Source organism: Drosophila elegans, unplaced genomic scaffold (genome assembly GCF_018152505.1).
Source record: "Drosophila elegans isolate 14027-0461.03 unplaced genomic scaffold, ASM1815250v1 contig_149, whole genome shotgun sequence".
NCBI classification, from domain to species: domain Eukaryota; kingdom Metazoa; phylum Arthropoda; class Insecta; order Diptera; family Drosophilidae; genus Drosophila; species Drosophila elegans.
This window is the reverse complement of record NW_024545513.1, coordinates 9,290,719-9,305,770: the sequence shown is the minus strand read 5'-3', so window position 1 is coordinate 9,305,770 and position 15,052 is coordinate 9,290,719. Positions and strand designations below refer to the sequence as shown.

The window sequence follows — 15,052 nt, the reverse complement described above, 5'->3', positions numbered from 1 at the left end:
GGATTGAAGCTGAGACAAAGGGGGCGAAATCGAAAGTTGGGGCAATCACGGGTCCATAAAATTAACCCTGCTTATTCCCGTTCAAAACCCTTTTCCTCCGATCCGATAGGAAAAATAACGACAGTGTGCGCAAGGCTGGCAATTTGCAGTTTATAGTTTAGCAGGGCAGCACGGTCAAGTGCCACAGGATGGTGGAAAATGTTGTGGATTAAGACATAGTACAAGGAAGTTTTCGGGAAACTCTTGGGTTTTTCTTAACTCGCCTTTTTTTAGCCCTTCAGCTCGCGTTTTGTTTTCTATCACATTTTTTCACCATCACTTATCTTAACTTTATTTTGTATAGTTGCTGATAACTTTCCTTTATTAGTCACTCTATAACTATATTATATTTTTTACTGATTATTAATCCTTAATATTTAAATAGATATTTGTTAAAGCTTTATTATTAAAAATACAAATGAGGATAATCCAAAAACCATTCCTTAAGTATATACTTACATACCCTTTTCACTAACTTCATTATATATTGTATATACCCATATACCCATTTCTCCATCACACTTCAAGATCTTTTCCCTTAAACATATTCAAATTAACTCTTTACCATTAAAGCCATAAGTCTTGCTTCAAATAAACTCATTGTTTGCACAATTTCTTTGACTTGCCTTCATCTTCTTGTATCCGCTTATTGAGTTGTCTTTCGTTGTCGTGCTCGTATTGCCATCCACATCTACCATTCCCCTGGGGGCTGTATTTTGTTTAATTGCCGCAATGGGTCTTACAACATCAAATCAACACGCAGGGCACATACACCACTAAGGCCCTGGGAAAACCCCCTGTTTTCCTCTCGTTTTCCTCGACCACTTTCCCCCATTCACCTTTCCCCCAATTACCAAAGCTTGATTACCAGGCACAATTTTCGGTTCTGTTTGAGGTTTGGCGCTCCCTAGACTCGTTCCGTTGCTTTATCACAGATCGATTAAAATCATAATTAGTAAACTTTCCAGAGAATCTTCTCCCTTTTCCCCTTTTCCCCTTCTCCCTTTTCCCCTTTTTTACTGTTTTGCTTCTTTGCTTTTTCGTTTGTGGTCACACCTCAATTGCCTCGCCTCCGGAGACTTTCGCAAAATCCAATCCTGGGAGACTTTCTCTCTTTTCTCTACTTTCTTTTTTCAAGTCATGCAACGAAGCGTGTTTATGTTAGTTATTAAAATTCTATTACTTACTTTGATTTCTGGCTGGCCTCAATTCGAGAATCTATAAAGCAGAGTAGAAAGTGAGAGATGGGTGCACGGAAAGAAATGTAAAACTATATCTGTTTAACTTTTAGCTGGTTTGCATAAAGTTTGAAGCTTCGGTTTGCTGCATATTTTGTAAGTAATTTGTAATATTAAAAATCCCTATTCGATCGAACTTCTTTGCCATTTCTCGCCGTGCAGGAAGGAAAACAAGAAATCGAGGAATAGAAAACACTCGAAGCTCATAGAGAACTTTTGGCACAAAGTTGTTGAAATCAATCAAGCGTTGAGACCTATCCTCCACCGAGTTTTCCCCCCGATTTTCCCGTTTTCCCACCGAACTAGGTGGCAATGGGTGGTGCTTTCTTTATGTCTTCGTTTCTTTTTTATGTTGCCAATCATTTCGTATTTATGCGTTTGTTCTTTGACTCCAATCAGCAAGCTGTTTCCCCTTCAATCCGCCCCGGTATTCCATATTCCCCGTTGTCAATCAGCGATTTGACCATTTTCGGTCACTTTAGTGTGGTAACCTCAGACCCTCAAAAAAAAAAAAAAGGGAAAACCCCTTCCATTTCTGAAATACGTGCCGAGTTACACATTCAATTTCGCTGGAATTCACTTAATTTTTTGTTGTCGACCCAAACGCAGAGCAGTGCAGAGTGGTGAGCCGGTTGGAAATCTAAATAACATTTGATTTTAAATCTGTTTCACCAGAAAATTGTTCACCAAGAGCTCACAAAAGGCAAAGAAAGAGGGAAAGTGGAAAATCTGTTTGACTTCGCTTGTTTTTCATTTCCTTTGGCTTTGAGCATTTGCCAGTTGCTTTCGCTTTGGCAGTCATCGAGTAATGAATTATTTAAATGCAAATTGTTAAAGCACTAAAAGTAAACTTAACGATCTTGACCTTAACTTTTCTAGATTAGCAAATTCACCTCATCCATAACAAAAATTCCTGGTAAAATGTTAAATAAAATGTTAAATATAAATACCAATTGTACGACGGATTCTTTTTTGAAAAACATTTTTTCGTACTTATAATTACTACGTATACGTATTATTACGCATACGCAGCATTGTCAAGCCTTATAATAATGGTTATATTTAACATATGATAATTGCCACAAATGCTTAGGATTCAGGAAGGATATTAACGACTTCGACTCTTTTTAGCCTCTGAAAACATTTTTATTTCTGTTTCCCTAGCCTTTATTACGCATACGTCGCGTGGCCCAACGCATTGATGAATTGTTGCCAATTTCGGAACTTCAGGAAGAGGGATGTGTTTTCTGTTTATGGGGGGAGATGGAAATATGGGAGTGCCATGTGCCATCGAGTCAAATCAAACTGAAGTTCTGCTGGTCTTAGCTGGTATTTGTTGTTGTTCGTGTTCTAGTCTTTTCTCTATTTGTATATTTTTTTTTTTCGTTTTTTTTTTTTGGTGTTTTGTGTTTTGCCTATGTGGCGCCATCTCCCGGCGCCGTGTGTCTGTATGTGTGTGTGAGTAGGCACGCGTGTACTATTCCTATGTGTGTGTGAGTGTTTTTCCTTTTTTCTTGCCTATTTTATGATTTATTGTATGTTTTCCCATCGTGGTTGCTAACCAACTAACCAAGCGAACCCACCAAGTCACCGAGCTTATTACACTGACCTTTACACGTACAAAGCCACCCACTCTGCGCCACCCTGTTTGCTGACTTAAGGGTCTTCCAAGTTTGCTGTTTCCTTCTATTCTCGTTTTTTTCGGGGTCAGTAGTGTCTCTGTGTCAGAGAACTCGTGTGTCTCTGTCTGCAGGAACTTATCTTTAAGGAGTAATGGTGGCGGTGGCGGTGGCGGTGGAGCGGGGATTCCCCCGCATTCGGACACTCCATGGCCTGTTGACCAAAGCTCACTTCAGCAGACTTAATCTGTAGCCATATTACATTTTTCGCATTCGATCGGGGGACTTTGCAAAGCCAAGTGAGCTGAAGGATATTGGATCTTAGGGTTTTGCGCCCACTTGTGTTTTGGCGCATTTAAATGTCCTTTTAATGGGCACAGGCAATCGGTTTTCCATTTACAATGTAAGAAATGAAGTTAAACTAATGTTAATTAATTGGTGGAACAATTATTATGGTTTATTTATTAATAGTTAAAACATTAAATATATTACCCTTGTAGAGGGTATTATAATTTCAGTCCGTTTCTACGCAAACTTGTTTCAGTTTCTCAGTTTTTATTCTATTTGCATGAAACTTTCCCAAAAATTGTCGTTTTGTTGCATGTAGTAAAGAATACATAAACTTTATTGCAATAACTAATTTTCTTATATTTATGAAGGCCCTTTTAAGCAATACCTTTGCCATATCTCTTCTATATTTGCCCTCCTTTGTCGTATTTTTGCCATTCAATGCTCTTCCCATATCTTTGGCCCTTTCGAGTGACTGACATTTGGAATTGCCTTGGCAAATTATATTTTATTGCTGCAGCCATCAAAACTAACCCACAAGATGTTGGCCTTCAATCCCGGATTCCCGTCCCATTTCAGCCCGCTTTTCGTCCCGTTTTGTGTGCCTATTGCCACATACTTCATTTCTATTTGGAGGGAAGTCAACTGCCACAAACAGTTAGTTGCCTGCCGGCTACATCCTTGTCGTTCTTGTTCTCGTCCTCGCTGTCGTCCTTGTTGTCGTTATTGTGTCCGCACCCTCGTACTTCCCCCTGGCCTTTCCCACGCTTTATCCCTGCTCCTTGCCTTGTTTATTATTTATTTACAATATTTTCTTATTCAAAATGAAGCCGCAAGCCCCTCGGAATTATTGATGGCCCGGTCATATAGCACAGCAAAAAGTTTCGCGTGGAGAGGCGGTTACGGTTACCCCTTTTTTTCTTTGCCCAGCAGTAGCGAATTTTTTTATTTATACAGTTTCGTTGTTTTGTTCCCTGGCAGCCACTGTTCGAAGAGTTCTTCAAGTGCGACGGCGGGGTACAAAAAAAAAAAAAAACAACGAAAAATCCGCTCGACTCAATTTACAAAAATTTTCTTTCTTTTCCTTCATTATTTTTTTATTTTCTCCTTGTTTTTGGTGGGCAGCCGTAGTCAAAGATTATTAACTTTTAAATTATTCATTGGTCCGGAGGAAGGAAAAGGGGCAAACAAAAATATGAGAAGAGCTCAAATTCTGAATGACTGGCGAACTGATTAACGCAAATGGATTAAAGTTTCAGAGGGTTAGTTCAAGTGGCAGGGATTTTTCAGTTGGTCATCCTAATTGGATTGTTTTTAAAGAAACAATTTTGCACTTTTCGAAATTAATGGGTCCTAATATTATAAAATATTATATTTGCAAAATACGGAATCATTTATGAACATGCTTTGCATAATTTAATACAAAATTATTAAAATAAACAAGCAAACAATTAACAAAATGATATTACGAATTTAAACATTTTGTAACAAAATGTTAAATTGTCAAGCAAACAATTCAAATATTAGGCCCTTGGCTTTTCAAAATAATATCTCCCAACCATTTCTAGTTGTTGAGTTTATAGACATTTTTATTAGTTGATTTTCAGGACACATTTCGAAGCTTATTATAACATGGAAACCTTGACACCACAGTTTGAAAGCCATTTCCTTCATTGAATTTCACAATTATTTTTCGCGCATACGAATGTTTTGAAGCCACTCCCTTTCGATTCGCAGCTACGCAAAAATACACAAAATATACACAGTTTGACACTCAGTTAGCAGTTAGGCCAATATTTTTTCAGCATTTTACAATATTTATCATGCGGCCGATGATTTATGTGATTGGAGAGCCATATATCTGGGAATATATGTGTGTTTATGTAAATAAATATAGGCTTTGGGTGGCTGACACTGCGGATGCTGCAACGGCAATGCCACAAAAATACCATCAATATAAATATCGGCAGCCAGAATGAACCTTAATAAATATTTACGCGCTGCGTAACAATTTGCCTAACTCATCCTTCGATTTCCCCTTTCATTTCTAATTTTTCTGGTTGTTTTTTTTTCCAGGAATGAGAAGTTCTATACGTGCTGCGATGAGCCATATCTGGACATCACCTTCAACATCACGATGCGCCGCAAGACCCTCTTCTACACGGTCAACCTGATCATCCCCTGCATGGGCATCAGCTTCCTCACCATCCTCGTGTTCTATCTGCCATCGGACAGTGGCGAAAAGGTGAGTTCACGCCGACCCTTGGGACCTGCTTGTAATTCCCAAATGGTTTTTCTTATGGGGAGATAATAAAATAAAGCAATTCGCAATCACTAATGGGTTGGAAATTAGGAAAGAAAAAGCCTACTTTTCCCAACTAGTTATAATTCCCAACTTATTTTGCTCAGGAGAGATAATAAAATGTCAAAATTATCATTCATATAAAGTAGTAATAATTTTCAACTAGTTATAATTTTCAACTTATTTTTCTGAGTAAAACTAAGAAAACACCTAATAGTAGTAAGTCATTATTATCTGTTTATTTTTAAATTTTAACTTAGACTACTTAAAATACTAAAATGCAAAAAATGCAAAACATAATACCAATGACACCTGAGTATAATTTTCAACGATTTAAGAATGCCGAAAATTTCTTTAAAACATTTTTTATGAATAAACAAATTGTAGATTTCAAAGCCAAGTACTTAGATTTAAAAGTATAAGCTATATTAATATTTTTAAGTAGATAACGTTTCCACCAACTAGTCGACAAATAGCTATGCGAAAAAAGTAATTAATTGGATTTGTAGAAACAAATGTAGCTCTATGCCATTTATCTGCTAGAGTACTTTAACTGATAAACGGGTTCAATTAAGAAGCTGAAGTTTAATTAAATCAGTCGCAAAATTGTTGCGACCCGGCTATCTAAAAGCTTTAGCTTCTGCCACTCAATTTATGCTAATGATACACATGTTATTGCATTTATTCATAGGGAAATTAACCATTAGAATCAAGTTCATCCGCAGCTGAAATGCATTAGCTTGAATTTACCATTACCCATTTCCCCGCTACATTGGCTTTTTTCACATCTGCTGCCATTTTCCCCACGCTTTTCACCATTCTGATTTTTTTATTTATTTTGCATTTAACCAATTGCCATAATTTATTGCCAGCTCAGTCCCACGCCCATCCGCTAAAATGTGCTTTTAATTAAAAAAGCAAAAAAAAATAAATGATTTCACTCTCAAATGAAAATGAAAATGCATTTCAACATTTTATTCGTTTTGATTTTAATTTTTTATTCGGGTGTTCTGTTTGCTTTCTGTGTTATGTGTGTGTGTGTGTGTGTGTGCCTATGTGGGGTGTATTTTTTCGCCCAGTTTGCCATCATTTAAGTTTGAGTAAATAAAATTACACGATGTATTCAATTTAATGCGAACAAAAGTCTGGCGAGCTTTTTGCGGTTCTTTAGCAATTCTTTGAGGGAAAAAGCCAAACGAGACTGAAAACACGAAATGGCATATTGCATAAATATAAACATTTACATGCTGCTTGGGACTTATGAATAAATTACGGCCAATTTTCAAAATAAATAAAATGCAAAATTAATTTGTGTGCGCAAGCGGTTTGTGGATTACTGATGCTGATGTTGATGTTGATGTTGATGCCGATGGTTGATGCCGATGGTTGATGCCGATGCCATCCGACATTTCCCCATCGCTCACGGATCGCAATTTATGTTATAAATATTGACAGCGCCGGGCATTTGATGGGCCATCCCAACAGGCATTATGTAAATTCGCGATTTGCGTGTGCATTATCGAGTTGAGAGCAACCGATTCGATGAGTACTCATCGAACAATATACGCATTACAACGAGCTGTCACACGAATGCGACCTGTTTGAACGACTCTTGGCGGTTAGCATATACCTAAACAATTTTTAATGCTGTTTGTTTAGCTGCTTTGAACACCAGTTATATTGGTATTTGGATAAATTAAATTGGGATTAAGCAGATTACACAAATAATCTTCCATAAAAAACCACAAAATATAGCTAAGGCTCTAGAATATTGCAATAATAATTAGGTGTCTCTTTTGAATAAATTAAATTTGGTGATTTTAGTCAAAAAAAAAACTAAGTGCTTTGTATTAAAATATCATTAATTTATTAGGCGCAAAAGTTTTATTATTTAATAAGTATTAAGGTTTTTTTTATCTTTTTTATCAATGTATTTAATTTTTTAAAATAAACTATTTAGATTACTTTCGATAGATTGGCAATTTACTTTACTCCCATAAGTAATACTTGTATTTCCTTCCTGGTACTTAAACTTGGCTGGTTCAATAAAAAATAATCATTTTGTCTGTTATTATTTTGCCAGGACTTTTTTCGCTCTTTTTGTGGCAACTTCCTTTTATTTTTTTGTTTTGGGGAAGGGGAAACGTTTACGATTTGCGCCGTGTGGGCACATTTCATTGCACTGTTGTCCCTTTTATGGCCATGCACGCACACTCACCCAGAAACACACACACAGACTCACACACTCACAAAACAAAACATGGAGCTGGCAAATATTTACGCCTAAAAGCAGGCAGCGAAATAAAACAGGACACAAACTGCGGAACTGCAAACTGCGAACTGCGCCCGAAATTCCCGCCACTGGTCAGTCTGCAGTTAACTATGGCAACTCTGGCACGTCCGCCACGCCCCCCGAACACCGCCCGCCCCTTTGGACCCCCGTGGCCGTAGTTCCAGCCCGGCGATGGCATCGGAATTGGAATTGGAATTGCCAATTTACATGCATATGCGCCACAACGCACTTCATTCATGCAATTGCCGATTGCAGAAGTGTGGAAAGGGGGTGGTTGTGGCACACTTAAAAAAAATACCCCCCTAGTCGAACACCGATTTGAGTTTTTTTGTTGTTATAAATAACTACTAATCTGTTAGCCAATTGTAACGTTAGCAAAAAGTTACGAGCATAATTTTAAAATATAACTATATAATTACATTAAAAAGTTATCAAGATATTTACAGATCAATTGATGAGAAGAAAATTACGAATTAGATTTCTTATTTCATATTTTTACTTTTAGTTTATTAGAAAAATTTAAACAGAAACATGTAAAATACTCTGAAACTTTTATTATGATGTTATAAACAAAATAAAATGTTGTTGCCAAAACAATCATGCCCATACTTTTTTTTATATATAATAATAACAATAATCGAAATGATAATAATTAAATGCCCAAACACTTTTCAAGCTAGCTCCATTTTTTTTTTCTGTGCAGAATACGAAGGGCTACTTTTCCAATACTAAGTAGCCGCACTGTTCCCGATTCCTCTTCGTTTATTTGCATCGCTTTTTTATGGCCAAAACAATTACGTTTTACGAACAGAGTCCAGATTGAAACTGTTCCATCAGTTGGCGGTCCAGCCATCGAACCATCCAGACCGAACCTAACTCAACCCAGCTGAACCGAAATCGTAGCCGAAATACATTTGGCCACCTTAATTACACCGAGCATTTGCATAAATAATGAGTGACCTGCCGGTGATGGAAGCATGGTTCGACTGCACACGGATCCCGATCCCCCTGCCCATCGCTACCATCTCTGAGGCACTCCATTCAATGGCACAAACACACTGAGAACACAATTAAGCTGAAAAAAAAGTCATTTTCTGTTCTATGTTATTTTTAAGTGAATCTATATTTGTTTTTATTTTTTACTGGCCTGTCTTGTTACTATTGTAAACAAAAAAGCGCAAAACTGCAAAAGTGAATATTATATTTTTATGAAAAAAAACTTAACACATTTAGAACGAACCAAGAGCAACATAACATAACTTTCAATGAACAGGAGTACTTTGTTTTGCAAGTGTATTTGTAGTGGAAAGGTCGAGGATGCTGCCATTGGATTTGCTTGGCAAGTTGTAACCTTAATTAGGCAACGTCACTAATCGCTTTACAAGCGATGGCCCCAATCTAAGGCTAATTATCATAAAATCATTAAGCATCGAAAATTAATGCCGCACACAGTCAGACACACACACACACACACTCATATACAAACACACACACAGAAAGAATAGAGACTCAAATCGCGCGTCTCATTTTCGACATTTAATTACTTTCTCCTAAAACACTCACATCGGAACGCATACAAACACACTTCATTACAAGCAGCTTAGGCATAAATAAGGTGAGCTGCCACGCCCCCTTGCCGACTGCCGACTGCCGCCCACTTCCACAAATCATTTTGCGCTTTATTGAGCGCCCTGAAAAGTATGCCGCGTTTTCGTTTCCATTTTAACGACGGCATTTTCTTCTTCGGCATTTCCCATTTTCCATTTCCCACTGCCTTTGCCTTTGCTTTTGCATATGATTTGTTGGCCAGCTTTTGGCAAGGCCGCAATTGCCGACTGACAAACCGCTTTTTCATACGCCCCGTTGCCCGGGCTTATTATTTGCTTGTGATGCCCGCTTAGGCATTCTAAATCAATTTGGATTTGTGGCTCCAATTGCCGGCCAGGCGAATATTGCCGATTGTCTGGCACTGAAATCAAAAATTACACAGCCATGACTAATTAACCAAGTCTTAAATGAAAAATCTAAGTGACCATTTTAAATAATAAAATCAATCACATTGAAATTATTATGGATTTAGTTAAGTAAGTTAGTATTTTTATATCTTACCAAATACTTCCAATTGATAAGCCATTCGTAAATATTTAATTGCCTAGTAAATTATGAATCAAAATATAAGGTCGTTACTTAATTGGCCGACCAACTAAGTCTATTAATAACGCACCTAAATTGAAAAGGCTTAAGCGATTTTGCCTTATTAATTAACTATGTCAAGCTCAACTTTTCTTTATTAATTAACTAGGCCAGTAAGCCAGCTAAACTGTTTTATGTTTAATAATTAATCCAAACGGCTTAGATGTCTTTGGTTTTATAACAAATTAATCCTAATGACTGCTGTAACTATTCGATTTTAATGAATACGACCAAACGTATTTTTATATTGATTATTTTATCCAAACGACTTACGGCTTGGTTATTTCAATAATGCAAACGGCTGTTGGAAGTTATTTTTATTACTATTTTAATCGACAGATTAATCTGTTTAAACATCATTTATAATATTTGTTAGGAAGAATGTAAAGATTTAAGATAACATTTCATTGAACTAATTTATTAAGTACGTTCTCTTGTTAAGTACTTAGAGTTATTGATTTGTGTAATATAGACTTAACACAATTTTCCGACACCTCATACCTAAAATCAGTATTATGTTAATCGATTTGTAAACCCTGACTTCGACACTATACAAGTAAAGGAAAATGGAAAGTTCTCCATGGGGGGAAAATAGCTTAAGCTGCGTCTGAGCAATATTTATGCATTATAAATGAGATACCTTATCGGACCGGGAGTTTCCCGTTGTTGGTCGCAGCTCGCAGTTCGCAGTTTGCAATTGTCGCTTCTTTATGGCGCTTTAGATTTTCCGCTCTACGTGCAGCTCGATTTGCCACGCCCCCAGCCTCCAGGACTCTATCTCCTATCCCCCAACTTCCTGTCTCGCTCGCACTCACTCCCTTGTGTATATATATATATTTTGCAGGTCTCATTAAGCATATCCATTCTGCTGTCGCTCACTGTGTTCTTCCTGCTCCTTGCGGAAATCATTCCGCCCACATCGCTGGTGGTGCCGCTGCTGGGAAAGTTCGTGCTCTTCACCATGATACTGGATACCTTCAGGTGAGTCCCCTCCTCTTTTACCACCGATCCCAGAGAGCTTAATGTGACTTCAACGCAGCCAAAGGATGCTGCATACCAACAATATTCTTAAATTATCAAAGATTAATTGGTCTGGCAATAGTCCTAATATCTATCTATATGTACAATACGTATTCATGTAATTAATTTCTTAAAGTGTTATTAGTATATTTCTAAGCAATTATTGTTCTGACAATAACAACTTAATATTAAGTCATATATACAATTTAAATTCATGCAACTGTTTATTCTAAATACTGAATGTTAGATACTTAAATTACCCCTCAAGCTAAAGAAAAAGTATTTCCAAACAATTGGCCAGATTCATTGGTTTGTCAAATAATTATCATATTTAGTTAATCAAATAAGAGTTAATTATATGTTATATTTAAATTTCTTTGAAATTAAATCATTTAAAGCAGATACTTTTAAATAACACAGAAATATCTATAGAATTTAATGATGAAAAACACACAATATGCTTTACAAATTGTATATTTGAAGAACCCAAAATCATATAAAAAAAATGTATTTTGAGTCTGGGAAAATACTCAAATGTGTAGTTTAAAAAATATATTTCAAACTTCTGCTGTTTTTTTTTATATGATTTTTTGGGAAGTTTGCAAACGGAGGCAGAAAATAAAACTCGATGCTCGGCAGCCGTTCGACTTTGTTTGGCTTGGTGCCACGCCCACTCCCCGCTGGGGGCCTATTAAATGGCTGCGGCAATTTACAGTCATTTGCCACGCCCACAAGGCGGCTGGCCGGCACACCAAATGATGGCCGCCTAATTGTTGGTAAACAAAAGTCGACTGAGAGTCGGAGAGCCGGAGAGTCGACGAGTCTGCCAACAATGGAATCGCCAGTGGCGCAACAGGACCTCGCCTCAAATGATGTAATTAAGGCTGGCAGGACACCCTTTTCCCCCTCTACCCGGCATCTGCCGTTCCACCGCTCCATCCATCGCCCTTATTCTTTTCCAACGCCTTGGCCAGCTGCTAATTAGACGTGGGCGTCGAAAGTTAATTACCCAGACTAAGAGAGCAACTCACTTAAGTCCTTTCTGCATGTTCTCACCACCCCCGCATTTTGTCCTTGAACAACTCTTCTGCAGAGGGTACATATTACGTAGCGACAATTTATTTATTTATCTAGATTATAAAGCTAGCTAAACTCCATAGATGCTACAGCGGAAATAAACTAAAGCTGGACTTCTATCTGAAACAAAACATTAGTTTAATTCAAAAAGGTAGTAAATCGACTGAAGATGCCCCTTGACAGCTTAAAAATAATCTGTTTTATCCGTTTTATAAATATCGAAATTGTTTACAATCAAATTAAAGTTTTATGATCACAACTTGAAAAACTAATTTATGTATTTACCATTTTACAAAGGACAACATTTTTATAGAAAAACGTTCCTAAATTGGTATGTCCCAATTTAAAAACATTCAAGAAATAAGAAGAATTGACAACATTGTTATTCTTATAAGTTATTTTTTAAATAATTAAGCAACAAATAATAACCAAACAAGTTATTTGTATAAAATAAGATTATTTTATGTTTCTAAATATTTTATGAAATTTTTGGCTTCACTCTTTTTCGGCTCCCCAATTTCTCGCCGTGCAGCATATGTGTCACGGTCCTGGTGCTAAACATCCACTTCCGGTCACCACAGACGCACACGATGGCTCCTTGGGTGCGGACCGTGTTCATCAACCAGCTGCCCCGCTTCCTGGTCATGCGGCGTCCGCTTTATCCGATCAGCGAGATGATGTGAGTGGACACTGGCCACACTGACAGTGACAGGGTTTCCTTATTAAACACCGACTTCCTTGGTCCTTGGACCTCTCTAATCCACAGAAAATCCTCGCGCCGGCTGATGGTGCGCACCTGCAACGGACTCGAACTGAGGGATCAAATACCACCGCTGCCACCGCCGGTGGCCTTGTCTCGGTAAGTTTGGATATTATTTGTTATTATGCATTTAATTATACTTATTTAGCAAATTCAATTCAAAAAAATAAGCAGATAAAGTTACGGACAAATATATTTGAGCTCTTATTCGTTTGTAAAACCAAAATTAAAACATTTCTGATGCACTCCGCTTCTCAGCTATTAATTACTTTTGAGTTATTTATTTACTTAGCAAAATAAATAAAGTATTTGAAGGTGTGGAGGAATTTATTTGAGCGTTTCTTCGTCTTTATTTGTACTTAAATCGAAGTTTATTTGCTTGCTGAACTTGAGGTGAAAAAAGCGAACATAGATGTTTATATAAATTGAACTTTTACGAGCAGAGAACGCACAAAATTGTAATTTTATTTTTAAAGGCCATCCGAGATTTTTATTTATAAACTATTTTACTTTAGTCAAACAATGTGTACAAATTTAAGCCAACATCGAAAAACAAATAAAACTGCATTTAAATAGGGTATTGTTTATTGTTTATAGTTTTTAATTTATTTTTTCGGTTTATAAACTCTTAAGGATCCTAAAAGCCTTTTAAAACTAAAAATTTTAAATAACTATTTTTTCGGACCAAGCTAAAAATGATTTATGAAACTACAGGAATCTTTTATTAGCCTAATCAACTAGCGATTTTTTATGGGTGTTATGCTTTTAGTTAACGATGTGTTTCTGTACCCTTTTAGGATGCACCACAGCCCAAAGACGACTTCGCGGAGCACCTCGCCGCACTTACAGCACCGCGTGCAGACCTACAACCTGATGGACGAGTGTGGCATGGGCATGGGTGGCATGGGGGGAGGAGGAGGCGGAGGTGCCTCCACCATCACCGGCCATCTGAGCTCCCTGTATCCGCCGACCATGTCGACGGCCAACCAGCAGACCTCGACCACATCCTCGCTGATCGACGCCCAGTACCACAATCAGTACCAGCAGACGGGCGGCTCGCTGCTCGACCACCCACTCACGCCCACCAAGTTCCGCCAGATGACCTCGACCTCCAGCCAGACGGGTCAGAATGGGAATGGGAATGGCAATGGCAATGGAAATGGGAATGGGAATGGGAACGGTGGTGCTGGCGGGGGTTATGGAACAGGGGGAGGCGGCGGCAGCGGGGGTCACCTGTACCGCCAGCAGTCGAGCTGCTCGGCCAACTTCTCGCCGCTGCCGCAGCACGCCTACCAGGCGCACGCCTCCACCACCACCAGCGACCTCGGCATGGCCAATCCGAATGTGATAAAGTCGACGACGACGGTTAACTCGGTGGCCACCGCCTCGACGCTGGCGGACTCCTGCTGCAGCGGCACCATCCAGATCCACCAGGGCATGGGCGCCGGGGTCGCCTGTCAGTCGTCGGAGCTGCTGCACCACCAGCAGATGCACCACCACCAGCAGCAGCAGCAGTACCAGCACCACCAGCGACCCAGCACTTCAGCGGCAGCGGCGGCGGCCTCCGGCGGACCCAGCACCTCGGCAGCGGCAGCAGCGGCGGCGGCAGCGGCGGCCGCCGGAACGCCACCACCCCCACCGCCGCCGGCGGGCGTCTGTGATATCCTGCCCGCCTGCCAGCGCGAGGGCGGGCCGCACTGCTGCTCTGGGCGTGGCAACGTGCGCCAGCGGTGGCACACCTGCCCCGAACTCCACAAGGCCATGGACGGGGTCACCTACATCGCTGATCAGACGCGCAAGGAGGAGGAGAGCACAAGAGTGAGTACACTGGGAGAAAAGCCAGACATAAATAAATTTTTCAAAAAACGTTTTTCAAAATTCAGTATTTTGTATTAAAACAAAAAAATTTTATTCAATTGGGACTATATGGCATAGGTTGCAAGCTGTTCAAATCAGCAACACTTATGGCTGTGTGTCTTATATTGGCAAACTTACAACAAAAAGACTCTTGAGAAATAATTTTGTTTGAAAAATCGCCAAAAACCCCAAAAAACACATTAAAAACTTGGTTTTTGTGTCAAAACCCTGGGAAATAATGGTCAAATGTTGGATTGTCATACACCGTTGAATTCGTTATAAAATTTCCAATCAAATGGCATTCACAGTTAAAATTTTTTCAGATTTTCAAATTTCTGCAAAAAATGATGATGTACCCCCTTACAA

General features: G+C 38.8%; 1 protein-coding gene across 1 annotated transcript in view; it reads left to right on the top strand.

The window, feature by feature from the left end:
• LOC108136437 (acetylcholine receptor subunit alpha-like) overlaps window positions 1–15,052 on the top strand; it is a 65,357-nt gene that overhangs the window by 37,679 nt on the left and 12,626 nt on the right. Inside the window, exons 5-9 of the mRNA XM_017257596.2 lie at window positions 5,261–5,429; window positions 10,817–10,953; window positions 12,602–12,748; window positions 12,836–12,928; window positions 13,627–14,647. Coding sequence (XP_017113085.1) covers window positions 5,261–5,429; window positions 10,817–10,953; window positions 12,602–12,748; window positions 12,836–12,928; window positions 13,627–14,647 — 1,567 coding nt within the window. The remainder of the gene's footprint in view (window positions 1–5,260; window positions 5,430–10,816; window positions 10,954–12,601; window positions 12,749–12,835; window positions 12,929–13,626; window positions 14,648–15,052) is intronic.